Consider the following 21,014-nt stretch of genomic DNA (forward strand, 5'->3'; position numbering starts at 1 on the left):
TTAGTCCACACGGACAACACGTCAGTTGTGGCCTACATAAATCGCCAGGGCGGCATCAGGTCGGGCAACCTGTACGTCATGGCGAGAGACCTCCTCTTGTGGGTACAGACCAATCTGAGCTCTCTGAGGGCAGCACATATCCCTGGCATTCAGAATCTGGGTGCGGATATGCTCTCACGGGGCAACACTCCCCTAGGCGAGTGGTCCCTGAACTCACAGACGGTCAGTCTGATATGGAGTGTGTTCGGCGAGGCCGAAGTCGACCTTTTCGCCTCGAGAACCAACACCTGCGCAGTGTTCTTCTCGAAGAACAGGGACGCGCTGGCCCATCTCTGGCCCAGCCGTCCCCTTTATGCGTTTCCCCCCGTTTCAATGATCCCACAGGTCATCAAAAGGGTCAGGGAGAGTGGATGCCCAGTCCTCCTAGTGGCCCCCCTCTGGGAATCCAGGCCGTGGTTTCCAGAGCTGGTTCAGTTGTCCCCTGGCCTGTTCCGCTGAGGAAAGACCTCCTCAACCAGGCCAACCTGACTTATGGGCCCTCCATGTCTGGCCCCTCAACGGGTACCCAGGGACCTTCCTGAGAAGGTCTTGAACACTATCACTGAGGCTAGGGCCCCGTCTACCAGGCACCTTTATGCTCTGAAGTGGTCAGTGGTCTCCAGCTGGTGCTCGGAAAAACACTCAAAGTGTATGTGGCAGCCATTGCAGCTCATCATGCTCTGGTGGCTGGCCAATCACTAGGAAGAAACGACCTGGTGGTACGGTTTCTAAAAGGAGCTAGGAGGATGAACCCCTCCAGACCTCCGTCTGTGCCTTCTTGGGACCTCTCCACGGTCCTTGGGGCCCTGAAGAGTCCACCTTTTGAACCGCTCCAGTCGGTTGATCTTAAACCTCTCTCGCTAAAGACTGCTCTCCTGCTGGCACTGGCATCTATCAAGCGAGTGGGGGATCTGCAGGCCCTCTCCGTGAGCCCTTCCTGTTTGGAGTTTGGATTGGATGACTCCAGGGTCATCCTCAAACCCAGACATGGCTATGTACCCAAAGTGCTCTCAACGCCGTTTAGAGCACAGGTTATCACATTATTAGCTCTTCCCCCTTCTGCTGAGGATGGGGAGGCTAATCTACTCTGCCCTGTCAGAGCATGGAGAATCTATCTGGAGCATTCTGCGTCTTTTAGACGATCAGAACAGCTCTTTGTCTGCTTTGGTGGCCGATCTAAGGGTTATCCAGTCACGAAGAAAAGACTGTCTAGATGGATAGTGGATGCCATATCTATGGCATATACCTCAGTGGGTCAGGTTTGCCCTATAGGTATTAGACCTCATTCGACGAGAGGCATGGCTTCGTCTTGGGCTTGGTCCTCTGGGTTTCCCATTCAGGATATTTGTGAGGCGGCCGGCTGGTCCTCGCCTTCCACATTTATGAAGTTCTATAACACGGAGGTACCTTCCCTGCAGGCAAAGGTACTTTCGGTATGATTAAGGCCCGACGGTGTCTGGTCTTGTCAACAAATGATGTCACTGTGCACAATCACATATCCATTTTATTATAAAACCCGCCTTTTGGCCGGTTATATTTCCCCATACTAATAGACCCGACAGTGCCCGGTCTTATTGGTGCATTATATTGGTTAAGTTACTGACATATATATACAGGGTGCGATTTGCCAGGGGGGATGCGTGGGATTTCCCCCTTTCTGGTCAATGTATCCCTGCCTCTGCTTAATTATTTTTATCCCCCCCTCAAAGTGATCAGTGCTACTACACTAGTGGTGAGACGGATCACAAAACTTATCATGGATCCGTGGTTTGATTAAAGTCAATTTTATTTTAAAATGCGCTACTTTGGCTTGCTCTGATATAGCTGCCGCAGCCTCTCTGTTGCTCAATGTTGCTCAATCTGATTGGTTACACCTCACGAGTAATAGCCTATCAACACTTGCGAGACGGTTGGGCAGTGGAGCTGTGTGTTGAAAGGAAGGCATATTCATCTCAGTTATATGCTGAATAATATTCAGCATATTACTGAAGCGGGAATAAACATCACAATCTGATTATCTGTTTCTATGATGACAAGCAGAGTTAGTGTTCCAGTCACACCACTGAGAATGGCCGAAGTTACACATACGGTGTTTCACTCAATTGAGGCTAAAGCGAAATTAAAAAATAAATAAAGCTAAAGCAAAGGTTTTTTGATTACTCACTCTTGAGCATCTGGCGCGAGTGATTTCAATGTTAAGTCAATGTAAAGACGCGTTTACGCGCGTCTAGAGGTCCTGCGGCGCGAATGAGGCGTTTAGCGCGGCGCGGGCGTGTCCAGTTCGCGCAAATGAGGCGAACTGACTAACACAGATAATGCATCTGTCTTTTCTATCATTTCACTGTAGCTCAGCATCGCGATGTAAAGTTAACGTTATTACTTTAACAGCAGCAGTAAAACTGTTTCTACTGTGATGGTTTAACTTTGCAATCAATCCGTGGTTCATTCTTACAGGTTTTTTCGTTGTGCATGATCACAGCTCATATGTGTGGGGAAAGATAAGCTATTAAGTAAAAATATTGCGTTAGGCTACTTCATGAGTTAATAAGAAAAAAGATTTTACAATTCCTGAAAATGCAGTGATGAAGTTCATGTTATCATGATTTATTTTTATGAATAATTTTTTTTCAAAACATCCCCCCCTCTGTTTTTTTCACAAATCGCACCCTGTATATATATATATATATATATATATATTACTAGACCCGACGGTGTCCGGTCTGTTCAGTATGGGTTCTGGCTTGTTTCTGTGAGCTCAGGGGTCCTGAGCTGCAGTAGACAACCAGTTACTTATAGTGCGGCGGTTTGCATGGCGTCCCCACTGAGTATAGCTACGCAATACGAAGTGACCGTTCTCGAAAGGGAACTACTCGGTTACGATCGTAACCTCGGTTCCCTGAGAGTAGGGAACGAGTATTGCGTAGCCGGCCGCATTATGGTAACCTGGCAAGTTGTCGCTTCAGTCATTTAAACCTGCTAAAATGGCGTTTTCGGGGACTAATATAGGCTAAGGCCATGCCCCCATGGCGGGCTCTGACGTGTAATGGTGTGATGCTAGCTCATTGACGCACACGTCAGAGGCGTCCGCGCCATTGGATGTGCAGTTGGCGCAGCACAGCCACTGAGTGAGCCAGACACTCACTGTGCTAGCTGTGCAGCTGCAAAATGCGTTTTACATTTTAGGCTTCAGTAAATCGAGGAAAAGGAGTTTCCCCCACTGCGTATAGCTACGCAATACTCATTGCATTAAGTTCAGTCAATCTTTGTCCGATCTAGTTTGTGTATAGTGTGTTGCTGCCTGTCCTGCTATCCTTTATATTATTACCATTAAACCTTCATGTTGGAAATTTCCGTTTGCCTTCCTGCAACTACACGTGACAGGTAAAGAGTTAATATTTAAGTCTCTAATTTTTTTATTGTAGACTTTAGCATCTTGGCAAATCCCGGTTAGCACATTTCTCCTCTGAAACTCCAGAGGAGACACACATGTGAGATTGTTGTGGTATTTTTATCTGTAGAAACATGAATAAATTCAAGCAACAAATCTTTTCTTCTTTTTCTTTTTTTTTTTCCTCCATTTAATCTCACTGAAGTTTAGTAAAAGCAAAGGAAATATTTTTTGAAGATTCCATTAGTGATTATTTTGTCTCATGGGCACTCTCTTAGCTAACAAACTAAAATGTACTTATTATTAAACTTTTCATCCTCTCACTACTTTATTTTTTTCTGTTTTGTCAGACGACACTCCAGAGACATGTATCTACTCCAACTGGTCTCCATGGTCTGCGTGCAGCTCCTCAACGTGTGAGAAGGGGAAGAGGATGAGGCAGAGAATGCTAAAGGCACAGCTGGATCTCAGCGTGCCCTGTCCACATACACAAGACTTTGAGCCCTGCATGGGGCCTGGCTGCAGTGATGAGGGTCAGAATCAAACACACACAAAATCAGGGTTTCATTACCCAGATGGAAATGTACATGGAAGATATTGTCATTCATATTCAAAGCTCTGTTTAAAACCATAGTGAGAAATCTTACTGTCTACTGTTTATATAGGCAGCTGCCTTCTAAGGGCCATCCATAAAGGACATGTTCTCATTTTAAAAACAGCAGGGCCGGGTGCAATACAATGAATGCAGGGGTCTCTAGGTCTTTTTTTCAAGGTTCAAATTAAGGGGCTGTTTACAGAAAAGTAAACTTTTGAAAACGGTTTCAAAGTGCGCGTTTTGAAAATTATATCATTGTCGTCTGAAAAAGTAAACTTTTGAAAATGGTTTCAAAGTGCGCGTTTTTGAAAATTATATCATTGTCGTCTCTGTTGTAAGGGAACTAGGATCAATATAACTCAAAGGATGATTGATTTACAGTGAATAAGAACTGAATTAATATACAAATGATTCAAAACTAATATTTAACACTTTATTAACTATTCGTCCACCGATAATTGTATCAATTCTGGACAGAATAGTATCCTGTGTCCTACAGTAATAAAATCATAAAATTATGATCACTGATTATGAGCAAGGTAACAAAATCTACAGTTTAAGGCAGTAACTTGTAAGCACACAGCACAAGACACTTTTATGTAAAATCAACCAAGACTTTAACTATTCTAATACACACAAACTAATCTAACATAAACACACAAAAATTCGTTCATTCAAACAGTGACAAAGAAAATGTGATGTTATTAACGGAGTATGATTGGGGTCCCAAATGTTTAGCATTAGACACTATTTCTTGACCGCAACCTGAGATAATCAATATACTAGCAAATTCAACCTTAGTTTGTTTGCTTAATAAGATTTGCACCAGTTCAGCAAGAATTACAATACAATACAATATTATTTGTATAGCACTTTTACAAACAACTGTTGACCAAAGTGCTTTACAAGGCCAAGAAGACAAACAATCAGATAGAAAAAAAAGAAAAAAAAAGATATATTAAAAGCTATTGAAAAAAAAAAAAGTTTTCAAATTTGATTTAAAAATTGACAAGGTTTGGCCGGATCTGATGTAAGCTATTCCATAGCGTAGGGCCGATGACTGAAAAAGCACGATCACCCCTATTTTTAAGTCTAGTTCTAGGGACAGATAGTAAATTAGAGTCCCCCGATCTTAGTGATCTTGACTGTATGGGCAGATGAAGTAGTTCAGATAGGTACTGTGGAGCCAGGTTCTGAAAAGACTTAAAAACAAATAACAAAACTTTAAAATCAATTCTATATTTAACCGGTAGCCAATGAAGCGAGATCAAAACTGGTGTAATGTGTTCACATTTACACTTCCCTTTGAGAAGTTGTGCAGCTGCATTTTGAACTAATTGCAAACATGTGATGCATATCTGAGGGGCACCAGTATATAAAGAGTTACAATAGTCTAATCGGGAAGTTACAAAAGCATGCATGGCAATCTCAAAGTTCTTTACAGACAAGAAGGGCTTAACCTTGGCTAAAAGATGAAGATGGTAAAAACAGGACTTAACCACAGCACTTATCTGTTTATCATATTCAAGGTTGTTATCAAACCAAAACCCCAGATTCCGAACACAAGTGGAACTATAAGGTAACAACGTTTGGAGATCAAAATCATGTGTACTGCGATCATTTGAACCAAACAAGATCATTTCAGTCTTGCCCTCATTTAGTTCATCCAAACAGTCCAATATTGGCTTTAAAGCAAGCTTATCATCACACTTTAAAGGCAAGTCAATTTGTGTGTCATCGGCATACAGATGAAAAGATACCCCATATCTAGATAAAATAGAACCCAAAGGGAGCATATAAAGATTAAACAGTTCCAGGCCAAGAATAGAGCCCTGAGGAATGCCAGACCCCAATTTCATTTCAGACGAAGACTGTTGCCTGATGCAGACTGAGTAACTCCTATTAGTTAAATATGAATGGAACCATTGTAGCACCATACCCCAAAAACCCATACACGCTTCAAGACTAGAAATGAGAATGTTGTGATCGACCAGGTCAAATGCAGAGCTAAGATCTATCAAAGTACCAAAGCCACAGATTGCCCGATATCGGTAGTAAGCATTATATCATTCATGACTCTTAAGAGAGCCGATTCTGTGCTATGGCGATTTTTAAAACCAGACTGAAATTTCTCATGGATATTGTTATCATTCAAAAAAGACTGGAGTTGACTCAAAACCACTTTTTCTAAAAATTTTGAGATAAAGGGTAAATTTGAAATTGGCCAGAAGTTACTCAGAAGTGTAGAATCCAAATTAGTTTTTTTTTAAGACGAGGCAAAAACCGAAGCATGTTTGAGAGATGGGAACGGTCCCGGTGTGAAGACATTTGTTGATGATAGACAACAAATTAGGACCGATAGCTTGAAATGCCTGCTTAAGAAAAGTAGTGGGAATCACATCCTGAGAGCAACTAGTAGGTTTTAAAGTTGCAACAATCTCATTTAGGGAGTCCAAAGAGATAGACTCAAAGACAGACCAAATAGAAGAGCAGACTGGGACATCAAGTGGCATATAGGCTGACAAGGGCATTTGAGATTTAATCAGTGAGATCTTCTCATTAAAATAAATCGCAAAATCCTCACAAAGAGAGTCAGTTTTCTCTGGGAACTGATTGGTTTCTCTGGGAACTAATTAGGAGATTGTGTACTTCCGTTTGCATGCTCCTGTGAGTGTGTGTGTTCCCTTCCGTGACGAAGTTGCTGGAGGGAATCTCTTCGGCGCTGATTGTCTGGCAGTTGGTCGATGATGCATTCCGAGGGTCAGCACTCGATGGTGAATGGTTGGTTGGCTTTGCCAGGTGGCGCTTCGTATGCCGGTTTCCTGGTTTTCGGGTTGCTATGCAATGGAGTTTCCTCTGAGTCTGGATGAGCTGCTGGAGCCAAGACTCTGAGAGGGTTTTCATTGACGAGGTTCAACGAAGGCTCATATGGGAGAGTCGATGAGTTTTAAGTGAGCTCTTGGTGGTTTGAAGAGCATGTAAACATGCAAGCTGGATGATGGAAAAGTCTGCACAATTCAAAGCAAGAGCAAAAGTCACTGCAAAAGAAAGGCAAAAACAATGCAGAGCTGCTTGTCATTGGGTTATAAGCGCATCCATCCGACCCGTCCTTCCGAGTGTGTCAGCCAATCAGATATCTCGGCACTATGAATGCATTTTATGAACTTACTAATGGTTCGATGGGGAATTTCTCTAAACTGTGGAATGCAGTGTTGTGTTCATTAAATGTCTTGTTCATGGATAATCCTACACTGTGTAAACTACAAAAATGCAAATTTGTGAAAACGGTGACATCAGCGCCATTCGTATTACATGTTCAGTCTATAAGCACATTGTGTTTATTTACAAGTGACATGGCCAACTACTGGCCTGGCATGCATAATACAGACTTTTTCGCGAATCCGTGTGGATAGGGATAATTTTGACAATGTTGTCGTCTGAACGTGAACAATGCAAAGGAACAACTTTTGCGGTTTTAGATTCGTTGTTTTTATGTTGGTCTATGTACATCAGATTCGTGTCCTTGCATCATGTATTGCTGTTTATTCAGCATCTCTCACCATGAGCCATAGACTAATAATAATATATTTTTTAAAAGGTTTGAGTTTGACAGAATTGACAGTCTTGAATCTTCACTGATACTGTAACTTATGTTTTGATGAAACAGCTAAGAAAAATAGTCCATTAGAACATTAGTATTACATCTCTCATTTGGCATTCACATTGAGATAAATGCTAAAAATTGGTTGGCTGCTGGCGACCATGTTTGTTGATCTGTATGTGTGATATTTGAAGAACATGTTAGCATTTGAACCAAACTTCAACTTCACTGATCACACGCTTATGCAGTTATAGAAAGTCTGTAGTTAGTCTTGTTACAGTATATTACGTTTTTTTCTTACGAGTCATTAGTCAGTATCAGGCATCACAGCTGAATCTGATACAACCCATCCTATAAAATCCCCACATACGATGAGCTATTAGAGCTTATGATTGCGAAATCGCCCATGCCAGAACAGATGAGAGATATATGCTGGGTCATAATTATCCAGCTCCGGTGAGCCTTCCCTTTCTTCTGGACCTGCACACTGAGATGGCAGGTTCATGGAAGCACCCTTTCTCTGCTTGCATAGTCCCTTCGAATTGCAGTTACACAAACATCGAGGGGATGTGTGAGCAGGGTTGTGGATGAATGCCTCGGGTTGAAGAGAATTTGGCAAGCTATCTCTCCCCGGGGACATCCTTGTCACTGAAGGCTCCCGTTTTGCCATCCAAGCCATGTCAAACATCATCTAGGTTGGTTGGCAAGTCGTATACGGTGGCATGTCAGAGTGGTGGTGCCCTGCACACCATGGCAGTGCTGCAGTCATACCAGGCTGACCTACTCAAAGACCACAACCAGGGTGAGAGTCTGCAGTGAGTACGGAAAGTATTCAGACCCCCTTAAATTTTTCACTCTTTGTTATATTGCAGCCATTTGCTAAAATCATTTAAGGTCATTTTTTTTCCTCATTATTGTACACACAGCACCCCATATTGACAGAAAAACACAGAATTGTTGACATTTTTGCACATTTTAAAAAAAAGAAAAACTGAAATATCACATGGTCCTAAGTATTCAGACCCTTTGCTGTGACACTCATATATTTAACTCAGGTGCTGTCCATTTCTTCTGATCATCCTTGAGATGGTTCTACACCTTCATTTGAGTCCAGCTGTGTTTGATTATACTGATTGGACTTGATTAGGAAAGCCACACACCTGTCTATATAAGACCTTACAGCTCACAGTGCATGTCAGAGCAAATGAGAATCATGAGGTCAAAGGAACTGCCTGAAGAGCTCAGAGACAGAATTGTGGCAAGGCACAGATCTTGCCAAGGTTACAAAGAAATTTCTGCTGCACTTAAGGTTCCTAAGAGCACAGTGGCCTCCATAATCCTTAAATGGAAGACGTTTGGGACGACCAGAACCCTTCCTAGAGCTGGCCGTCCGGCCAAACTGAGCTATCGGGGGAGAAGAGCCTTGGTGAGAGAGGTAAAGAAGAACCCAAAGATCACTGTGGCTGAGCTCCAGAGATGCAGTCGGGAGATGGGAGAAAGTTGTAGTAAGTCAACCATCACTGCAGCCATCCACCAGTCGGGGCTTTATGGCAGAGTGGCCTGACGGAAGCCTCTCCTCAGTGCAAGACACATGAAAGCACACCTGAAGGACTCCAAGATGGTGATACATAAGATTCTCTGGTCTGATGAGACCAAGATAGAACTTTTTGACCTTAATTCTAAGCGGTATGTGTGGAGAAAACCAGGCACTGCTCATCACCTGTCCAATACAGTCTCAACAGTGAAGCATGGTGGTGGCAGCATCATGCTGTGGGGGTGTTTTTCAGCTGCAGGGACAGGACGACTGGTTGCAATCGAGGGAAAGATGAATGCGGCCAAGTACAGGGATATCCTGGACGAAAACCTTCTCCAGACTGCTCTGGACCTCAGACTGGGCCGAAGGTTCACCTTCCAACAAGACAATGACCCTAAGCACACAGCTAAAATAACGAAGGAGTGGCTTCACAACAACTCCGTGACTGTTCTTGAATGTCCCAGCCAGAGCCCTGACTTAAACCCAATTGAGCATCTCTGGAGAGACCTGAAAATGGCTGTCCACCAACGTTTACCATCCAACCTGACAGAACTGGAGAGGATCTGCAAGGAGGAATGGGAGGATACCCAAATCCAGGTGTGAAAAACTTGTTGCATCTTTCCCAAAAAGACTCATGGCTGTATTAGATCAAAAGGGTGCTTCTACTAAATACTGAGCAAAGGGTCTGAATACTTAGGACCATGTGATATTTCAGCTTTTCTTTTTTAATAAATGTGCAAAAATGTCAACAATTCTGTGTTTTTCTGTCAATATGGGGTGCTGTGTGTACAATAATGAGGGAAAAAAAAGAACTTAAATGATTTTAGCAAATGGCTGCAATATAACAAAGAGTGAAAAATGTAAGGGGGTCTGAATACTTTCCGTACCCACTGTATATCCCGAGGCAGTCGCTAAACTGCACAGACCTGGCCCTCCATGCCACTAAACAGGTGTCCTGTTCAATTGGCCGATCCATGGCAGCTATGGTGGTGACGGAGAGGCATTTGTGGCTTAACCTGTCGAGCATCAGGGTCTTGCCTTCTGGACCTTTCAGAATTGCAGATGAGATGCTGGTGGAGAAGTTCAGGGGGGCGAGAACACCAGTGGCTGCCTTTAAGTGCTGGATCCAGGCTCCTGCTAAGCCTTCTGGTCCTTCTCTACTCTAGGAACGTGTTCCTAGAGACATTAGTAGAAGGAGAGGACTCTCCTCAAGCTCACTTTCCTCACTCTCAGATGGAATTATCCTAACTGCTCGATCATGTTCCTTCAATTAAATTCAAATCACTTTATTTATTCCCAGGGGGCAATTAAATGACACAAAGAGCAGCATATATTCCACCACATACAGTACATCATCAATAAAATAAATAAATAGATAAATAGTGATGTATAAAAAGAAAAAAAGGATGGGATGAGTGCATCAGTCATCAGTCATCAGTCTACGGCGGGTTGTAGTGCCGTCCAAAGATTTGTGGGGTGGGCTGGGAGTTTAGAAGCTGGACTGCCCTGGGGACAAAGGTCGCTTTCCTCCTCTGAGTCTTACAAGCTTGACAGCAGAGTCTGCGCCTTGAGGGGAGCCACTCAAACATCGAAAACATGACATGTGATGGATCACAAAGGATTCTACAGGCAGTCTTCAAGGTCTGCTGTTTGCATAGGGTTGACAGAGCTCTCTAGGGGTGTCCAATAATTCTGGAACAGACTTTAACAATTTGATGTAAGCAGTTCCTGTTTTGAAGACTAATGGAGTAAAACCTACAAGTGAAGGAAAAGGTTATCACATTTTCAATAAATAAGTAGTAAAATGTGGTTAGGATGTCTTTGCTTACATCAAATGATCTTAGTTTCCTGAGCAGGTACTGCCGCTGATGGCATTTCTTCAGGATTTCCACTGTGTTGGACGAAAACTTCAACTGGTTGTCAAAAATAGTCCTGAGGTATTTATACTCCTCTACAACCTCTATTAGCTTTCCCTGGATGGTAGTAGTGACTGCCTCAGTCAACTGCCTCTGCTTAAGTGAGGAGGTCACTATCATCTCCTTGGTTTTATCCACATTCAGCTCTAGACAGGACATTTCACACCACCAACTCCTGCAGAGCTGAGCTGTGATCATGGAGGGAGCCTGAAAGCAGAGACAGGACAACTGTGTCATCTGCAAATTTCACCATGAGACAGTTTGGCTGAGTAGACCTGCAATCGTCTGTGTAGGGTGTAGAGGAGGGAATACAGGACACACCCTTGTGGCCTGTTGACGTGACACACTAACCTGTTGACGTGATCCAGACATCTGAGAAGGTGTCGTTGACCAATACCCTCTGTGTCCTGTTGGTCAAAGTCTATAATCCACAAGGTAAGCTGATGATCCAACCGAAAGAAGGTGATGAGCTTCTCTGCCAGGATATATGGCTGCATGGTGTTAAATGCCGATGTAAAGTCAGCAAACAGAAGTCTGGCTGTGGTTTCCAGATGTTTGTGGATATTGTCTAGGATGAAAATTGTCGTCTTGGGTATGGGAATCACCGTAGAGTGTTTGCACAGCTGGGGGACTGTGCTGCGGTTGATGGAGGACTAAAACAGGTATTGGAGTATACCCCCCAATTGCTCAGCACAGTGCCTAAGGGTCCACCCACAGATATTGTCTGGGCCTGGCGCCTTATTTACTTTGGTCTTCTTGAGGGCGCTGACCACTTCTCCAGTGTCGATAGTGATGTCACAGTCATCAGGTTCGAGTGAGGAAATTAACCTTTTGAGATCAGAGCTGTTATCTTTCTCGAATCTGGTGAAAAAGATGGTCAGGTCATTAGGTAGTGAGGTCAGGCCTGCAACCTGGATGGGCTTGCGACTGCCAGGGCTGAAGTTGACTGCTGCCATACTTTTTAGGCCCTGCCATGCAGTGTGGAGGTTGCCCTGGGCAAATGTTCTCTCCACCTTGTTTTTGTATCTCAGTTTGGCCTTTTTTATGGCATGCCTGACCTCTCTGTTGACATCTTTCTTGTCTAGCTCAGAGCCGGTGAAGAAGACCCTCTTTTTTTTTTCTTTTTTTCAAAATCTCCTTTAGGTCCTTATTCACCCAGGGTTTGTTGTTAGGGAATATTGTGACCCTCTTACTAGGTATAATACTGTCCACACAGAAAGAGATATAAAATTATACTGTATCCACTTGCTCATTTAAGTCACTAGAAGAGGATGTCAGTATGGACCAGTCGGTGGTCTCAAAGCATCCTTGCAGCTCCTTGATACTGTCGGCAGTCCACTGCTTAATGTCCCTCCTTATTTTCTCTGACCGCTTCACAATTGGTAGGTATGCTGGGGCTAGTAAAATGCCAAGGTGGTCAGCAGAACCAAGAGGGGGCAGGGGGACGGCTTTATATGCTTCTGGCACTGATCCATAGCATTTATCCAGTATCTTTCCTGAACGGGTGGGCCAGTTGATATATTGATAAAAACCTTTAAGAGATCTGTCCATTGAGCAGTGATCAAAATCACCTAGAATGAATTTAGGGGCATCTGGGGATATAAGTTCAGGTTTATCTAGCGTTTTTCTAATACAATCAATGGCTAAGGACTCTTTAGCTCTGGGATGAATGTAGACTAGAATTTTAAAAAGTTGTGGAAATTCCCTTGGTAGATTGAAGGGACGCAGGGAAACAGCCAGCAATTTAATGTCAGCATTGCACAGTTCTTCCCTAACAACAGTTGTCGTGCACCAGCTCTTGTTGACATACAAGCAAACACTGCCTCCCAGCTGTTTACCTGTGAGTGTGGGATCTCGATCAAGATGTATGGGGGGTTCCAAAGCCATCAATATGCAGTTTGTCATTCGCATCATTCGCATTAAGCCATGTCTCAGTAAATGCCAGAATAGATGCGGCATTCATACATGTAACTGACGTTGGCTTGCAGTTCATCAGTTTTGTTGCGCACATTGGCTAGTATAATAGAGGGGAGTGCGCAATATAAATTTTTTCCCTTTTGAGTCTGGCTCTAATTCCACCCTTCTTGCCTCACTTTGTTACCTTTCTTGTGTGTGTGGTGTCTTTATTGTTCTGATGTTCACACTGGATCTCATCTGGAAGCCTCACAGAGAACGCAACTTCATGGGAATAATAATAATGCATTTGCAAGAGAATGTGCCTCCAGTATGTAATCCGCTGTCCATTCGGAGTGCACAATCCGTATGTGAAACAGGAGAAGAAATCCAGGTAGTGTAACAGGAACGCCACTAACCGCAGGACAATTGCAATATCCATTCCTCTATTGTTGGCGTTGCGAGCTAGCCGGTGTTGGTTAGCTCAATCAGCTGTTGCAGGTAGCCTCCTCAGCGAACGGATAGGCATGGAAGACCCGAGTCTAGCAGGGCAAGGAGTAGACCGCAAAGTAAATCCTTCTAAGGAAGAACGTTATAGTATCTTTGAATCTCAAATTGTCCACACTTCACGGGTGATAAACTCTACTCAACATTCCCACTCACAAGAAAAAAAAGACATAAAAATAAGCATAAAAAGTATAAACGGACACGCTACTCTCTGTGCCGTCAGATCGCCACACGAGCAGCACCCCACATCCTGTTTTGGACTGTTTTCTGCCCATAAAATATTCTTGTCCATTTCCTGCAATTATCAGCAGATAGCAAAAACTATTTGACTATTGATGCGTTCATGTCATGTCAGAAAGATTGTATTTACGAGTTGAATGCACATGAACGCCATACAGTCGTAATTACTAGTTGGAAGCAATGGTGGAAGCAATTTGTTTTCAATCATGATACATTTATTTCTGAATGGCGACAGTCCAATGTAGTTTGTACGCATTATGTGTTCTGTTAATGAAAAAAAGAAAACACTAATCATTTAGCGAGTTTATTAGCTTGAGTGACCAAACTACATTTCCCATCATTCTCTGTGGCAGCATAATAATAATATTAATAATACTAATAGTAACAATACATAAATGACACACATAATGCACACTCTTTGAGTTTTTCGGACTTGTGGCATTTTGCTGTGATAAAACTGCACATTTTAGAGTGGCCTTTTATTGTGGCCAGCCTAAGGCACACCTGTGCAATAATCATGCTGTCTAATCAGCATCTTGATGTGCCACACCTGTGAGGTGGAAGATTCTCAGCAAAGGAGAAGTGCTCACTAACACAGATTTGTGAACAATATTTGAGAGAAATAGGCCTTTTGTGTACATAGAAAACGTCTTAGAACTTTGAGTTCAGGTCATGAAAAATGGGGGCAAAAACAAAAGTGTTGTATTTATAATTTTGTTCAGTGTATGATGGATGGATGGATAGGAATTTAGATGACTCTTTACTAACACTTAAAAAGAAAACAGCCCTGCCATCTAATGCAACCCACAGAGGTGGGTGGGTTTTTCCTTAGAGTTTAATGAGGTGTTAACATCCATTATCAATTGATTATCATGCGATGGAGATGATATATAGGTGACCTCCAGGGTACCCTGGTTACTCATGGTTTTATTAATGATTCAATTAGCCATGTTTTATCAAGCAGAACAAATGTCAGTAATTTGAAAGAAGAGGGAAGTCCAGGCTTTGCACCAGACTTTCTGTCTTGCCCATCTAACTATAGCTGATTAAGTAATATTTTCAATTATCAAAGTTCTTGATTAAGCTTCAGAGTAGAGTGAGCTTTGTTAATTAATGTATATTAGACCATTTAATATAGTTTAGAAAGTCTAAATTGGTTTAAGAAAAAAGTTAAAAAGTCCTCATGTCCTGCTGAAAATATTGAAGGTGGTATCTGTATTTTAGAACATAGAAACTAGACCATGAATAAATCAGCTACCATATTAAAAAAAATATCCTTTTGCCCACCATAAGTTAGTATGATGTGATTGTTCTAGTAAGGCTCTTGAGCAAGATGTTCTACCAGCTTTGCCAGGCCCCAGTTTTGCCTAAACCAGCTTAGACCAGCTAGAAACCAGCTACCATGTTCCAAAACAGCTAACACTTCAAGCTAAATTTAACTGGATTTTCTAGTTGAATGTGAAAAGATTGTTGAATAAGGACATGAATAACAAAGTGAACCTTAACTTTTACAGATTCTTCCACATGTATGATGTCAGAATGGATCACATGGTCAGCATGCAGTGTGTCATGTGGCGCAGGTGTGCGCTCTAGGGAGCGTTATGTAAAACAGTTTCCTGATGATGGCTTTCCTTGCACCCTTCCCACTGAAGAGACAGAACCATGCACTGTCAATGAGGACTGCTGTGAGTATTATTTATCTGTTGACACACAAGCCAGATTCATTTAAATATGTTACACATTACAGATGTTTAGTTTAGCTATAATTCTCAAAGGTCCTGACACATCCTGTAAATATCTAACAACTTCATAAAACAATGCACTACAACCAATCTAATGAAGTCTAATATACTGTGTCTGAAATGAGTTTTCTGTTAACATTCTTATTCATCTGGTTGTTGCATTCAACCATGGAATAATGATCCAAATGTTGTCGTCTTTGCTTTATGTGTGCAGCCATTTTTAAACCATCCTGAGTTATAAGGGACATGTGACTGAGCATAAAGGCCATTCCTTTATGAGAACTCCCTGCTTCTGACAGAGGGGACATATATATTTTTTTATTATAAAAAAAAAAAAAAAAAAAAAAGTTTCTGGTAAAACGCCTACAATAATAACCTTAATTAAACCCTAGATTTACCTTTATGACGATTTATCATTTTTGGGCCTAACTGTCTGAAACTAACAAGCCAACCCCTTACAGTTTATTTTAATAATAGGCCAAAAGTTGTTTTGAGCAGAAAAAGGGTTGATAAAAGCTCTTCTCCTACTGACACATTCTCCACTCCAATGGTATGTATTGTATATGTTTCTACTGGCGTAGTTCCAAGCAGTTGCCTGGTTACTGAATGGGGTGAATGGGATATATGCAGTGCCACCTGTGGGCTTGGCATGAAAAGACGGGAACGGATGGTGAAAATGCCCCCATCTGACGGCTCTATTTGTGGGGCTGAGGTGGTAGAAGCAGAGAAGTGTATGATGCCAGAATGCCGTAAGTGCAAATACTCACATGCATGCCCACATGAATATATGCACACCCATGTCAACCCAGTTTAGCATATTCACACACATTCACAGGAACATTAACAGATGTCCATGCATAAATGGAAATGTTTATGTGGACATGAATTAATATATTCATATACAGTATGCAGCCAAATTAACATGTCCACAATTGCATACTGTATACACACACATGCATACCTACATATTCACACAAAACGCAAGTAGTGAAAACATGTACCCCCACTTTTAAAATATACAAATACATAACTCACAAAAATTACACTTCTTTACACATAATATATTAATACACATAGCATACATGAATGTAAATATTAATATAACATACATAAACTCTTACGTTACAATATTCACACACATATTCACATGTATGCCAACATTAAGCATATTCACATATAATATACCTACATTAACATATTCTCACAAATGCATGCCCACATTATCATATTTATAAAGAATAAACACCCTCATGCCTACAGTCCTCAGTGTTATGATGCTGTATGTTTTTTGTGTGTATAGATACTATCCCGTGTTTACTGTCCCCATGGTCAGACTGGAGTGACTGCAGTGTGACCTGTGGTAAAGGCTCACGGACACGTCAGCGCATCCTCAAATCACCTGCAGAGTTGGGAGAATGCAGTGAGGAGCTGGAACAGATGGAGAAATGCATGCTGCCAGAGTGTCGTGAGTTATACTATTTCTCTATCAAACACACACACACACACACACACATGCAAAACAGAAACAATGTGTTAATAAGCTTATTGCAGGATAAATGCTTGGGATGTATATATTTTGAAAACTAAAGAAAGACAAAAGAGATTTGAGAATGAACATAACAGAGATTCCAATCCAATCTGCTTAAAGACATCAATATCAAAGGCATATGACATATTGTCTAGAAATTGCAACTCTCTAACCGGCGGGGGTCGGTTATCAGTCAAATAGATTTTTACTTTGTTTATATAGTTTTTCTTTTTTACACAACAAACATAAGGATACTGATAAACACAAGACACATGCATAACTTCTTGCATACTCAATTTATGTCAAATTTTTGTGAAGGAAGACAAGCATGTGAAGTTTAAGCAAAACACTGTCTGAATGTTTCCTGAAGAACTGAAAAGCTCTTAAACCTGTTGCGCCGGCGCCAATAAAGTCATGCAGATAGAAGATTTGAACAAAAAAAATCAAGTGCAAATACAAATAAGATGAGTAAAGAAATGGGATATGATCACAGAAACCCCGTTAACAGGTTAATGTCACGTTTCCCATTCCATGACTAGTAAAGTAATTGCAATTTACTCTCTGAAAAATGGCGTAATCCGCAGGGCGATGGACACGGAGAAGGGTAAAAAGGTTGGTGGCTAGCTACACATTCAGTAGATTGGGTTTAAGGGGGTCGCACACCGGACAAGAAGCGCTGCGACACGTGTAGGACAACTTTAAGGAAATGTTTTCTTTGAAGAACTCCCATACTGGCGAGCTTGATTTTTTTCGGTTGTGGACAGAGTGTTTCACTCTCTCGCTCATACGACATTCTTCTACAGAGTAGCTGCGCGGGCGCGCTCTGCGTCGTCTTCTTATTTGATAGGTGTCAGCGGGTGCAATACAGCCACTTGAGAGGTCAACCAGGTACTGGCGCTAGAGTATTTACGTGTCATGTTATCATAAGAGTCCTATTCATTTTAAACATTGTGGTTATCGCCAATAGCGGTATATTGTCACACTCTAAATTAACACGATGTCGATATTTCATGCTTTGAATATCACGATTATCGTCAACACCGGTATATTGCGACACCCCTACTGTCTAATAAGTTCTGCTAGGGGTTCAATGACTAGAGCAAAGAGTAAAGGTGAAAGGAAGCAGCACTTCCTTGTGCCTTTCCCTATGGGGAACGGAGTTGAAGTGAGACCATTGGCAACCACGGTGGCTTTAGGATTAGAGTAAAGCAACTTAATTAGAAAAAATTATCCGCTAGGTTAAATTTTTCAAGAGTAACTATAGGGCCCTTTCACACCTACCTTGTTTGGTCCGGATTTTCTGACTTTTCAGTTTGATCCGAATCAAAATTACAGGTGTGAAACCTCCCCCGGACCACGGACGAAATTTGGTCTGGCGAAAATAGGTAGTCTCGGTCCGGATCAAACTGAACAAAGGTTTGGTTCGTTTCTAGTGTGAAAGCATTTTCTGTATGGTTCAGACTTTCAGACCATTTACAGGAAGTTCGGGTGGTTCCCGCGTAGCCTAAACAACTGAAGAATAATATTTATGTGCAGATCTGTCAGTCCTGCCCACAGTGTTTCTTCCGGCTGATTCACACACACACACACAATAAAAGTATAGTGGCAACAATATACGTCTGTTCATTCATTCTTGTCAAAGTTACCCGCCGAATTTACAACATGCTGATGTCAGACGCACGTCCGTTTACAAACCAATCAATGTCAAGATGCAGCCCACATAGATGATGACGACTTGACGCAAGTACGTCATGTAAAGTTCTATAGTGCGCTCGCATAATTGCAATGTGAAACCAAACCAAACCTAACCGAATGTATACAATGTATCAAAACATGACCTTTGGTTCGGACTTTCAGGTGTAAAAACGCCTAGAAAGTCCTACTCAACTCTGTCAAAAGCTTTTTCAGCATTAAGCGAGAGAACAAGTGGAGGGTGCCTTTCATTTTGAACAAAATTAATAACATTTAAGAGTCTTTTGACTTTTAAGAGTCTTGAGTGTCCTGGCTGGTTGTTCCAAACTTCTTCCATTCAAGAATTATGGAGGACACTGTGCTCTTGGGAATCTTTATTTCAGCAGAAATTGACCTCAGAAAATTACCTCATAGCTTGTTTTTTGCTCTGATATGCATTTTTTAGCTTTTATATTTTATACAGACAGGTGTGTGGTGCCTTTCCAAATCATGTATAACCAACTGAATTTGCCACAGGTGGACTCCAGTCAAAGTGAGTTAAATTTCAAGTGTCATGCAAAGGGTCCAAATACTTATGTCAATATGTGACCTGTGCTGGAAAAATGAGTCAGAATGCACATGGGCTAATTATGAGCTATAAGCAAACAAGTGAAAAACATTTAGGACAATTTTGAGGTTTTCATAAAAATGTTAAATCATTAAGCCCTCGTCTAGCAATCCCAATGCTCCAAATAGTAATTAAACATCTAGAATGGTCTTTGGCCCCGTTTACACGTACATGGTTATTTTGAAAAATGGCCCCTCGTTTACACGCAAACGGAGAATTCGCCTCTGAAACCGATTCTTTCTAAAAACTCCAGCCAGAGTGGAGATTTTGGAAAACTCTGTTTGCACGTTTGCATGTAAACTGAGAAAAACTGAGTTTTAGGCAGTCGACGTCACAGTATGCGACAGAACTTGCACTGCGTTAAAGTGCGACCTATATTTTCGGGATTCTGATTGGCTAACATGGGCTTGAGCTTCTCGTTACACTGCCACCTACAGATTTGGCATGCTCTTGACGGCATATACATGCGTTTGTATAAACGAACACTTTTCTGAAAATGGAGAGGGTGAAATGTCCGTTTATGAAAATAACCGGCCACGTGTAAACGTAGCCTTTGTGTATGTTTTTTTTGAGAGGTGTACCTTCCTGTTACATGTCAGATTGTTTCTGTACTTCCTTCTGTGTTCCTTGTATTCAGTTTTCTGTCTCTCCATGATCACCATCCTCATTAGTTCATTTAGTTCAGCTGTGTCTTGTTAATTATCTCATCCGTTTTCTTTGTTTTACACCTGTATACCCAGCGTTATATATAGCAAAGCAGACTATGCTTTAAGCCTTCCCGTAGCTCAAACAGTAGAGCGTTGGCGCTTGCAACACCAAGGTCATGGGTTTGATTCCCAGGGAATGCAATAACTGATAAGAATGTAAAACGTATACCTTGAAATGCAATGTAAGTCGCTTTGGATAAAACTGTCTGCCAAATGCATAAATGTAAATGTATGCTACAACACATGCCTAGTAGCCTACAGAGAAATTAGCCTACAGGAGCGGGATTTGAGCGAACGCCGTCTTACCGGTGAGCATGTGGGGGGAGAGGTATGATTTTTGAACAATCATCGGATATTAGTTTGCTTGATATGCCAATCCTTAATATTTGGTGTTTTAAATGCATGTTTGAGGTCTCTGTGAAAGTTTTAAAGCAGTCTTTTAGTGCCGCTTTCAGAGCGGTCACGTCCATAACGGAGAACTGTCACGTCCGTAACATTGTTTTTTCCTCATAAATGCGAACGGAATATTTTATGTTCTGTGGAGAGCCAACCCTTCTTCATCCGGTGGGTAGTATTACTTTTTCACAGTAATTCACAGAATTACTAAAAAAAATATTTTGCCACCTAAAAGTTAAAGATTTTTTTGTGTCATGTCCGTAACGCATATGTGTATTTCCCTCATATTAAATATAAAACGCATGTGTAGACTGATATTTTTAGAATGTCTGGACTCCTTTATTAAGGGAGTATATATAAACAGACGTTTCAATATATTGGTATTAAATGCATTTTCTGAGAATTTATATTTCAAGTTTTGACTGCAAATGTCACGTCCATAACGCTGGAATTGCCCAATAGTAATTTAAAGATGTGGTAGTATTGGATCTGGACGGGAAGGATAACTCTGGGAGTTGGAAGGGGTGTGTCACAATTCTGCCTTCTCACAGGTTCGTGGATCGTGATTTAGGTTTCATATCGTTACTGCCCTAGGCATTACTAATAATATTTTGGTAATAGTATAGCCG

General features: G+C 41.7%; 1 protein-coding gene across 1 annotated transcript in view; it reads left to right on the plus strand.

The window, feature by feature from the left end:
* The window catches only part of spon1a (spondin 1a), a 278,835-nt gene that overhangs the window by 249,497 nt on the left and 8,324 nt on the right, over nucleotides 1–21,014 (plus strand). The window contains exons 11-14 of the mRNA XM_084409250.1: nucleotides 3,778–3,960; nucleotides 15,228–15,398; nucleotides 16,037–16,204; nucleotides 16,756–16,920. Coding sequence (XP_084265376.1) covers nucleotides 3,778–3,960; nucleotides 15,228–15,398; nucleotides 16,037–16,204; nucleotides 16,756–16,920 — 687 coding nt within the window. The remainder of the gene's footprint in view (nucleotides 1–3,777; nucleotides 3,961–15,227; nucleotides 15,399–16,036; nucleotides 16,205–16,755; nucleotides 16,921–21,014) is intronic.

The sequence above is a fragment of the Rutilus rutilus genome (genome assembly GCF_951802725.1).
Source record: "Rutilus rutilus genome assembly, chromosome: 5".
In the NCBI taxonomy this organism is placed as follows: domain Eukaryota; kingdom Metazoa; phylum Chordata; class Actinopteri; order Cypriniformes; family Leuciscidae; genus Rutilus; species Rutilus rutilus.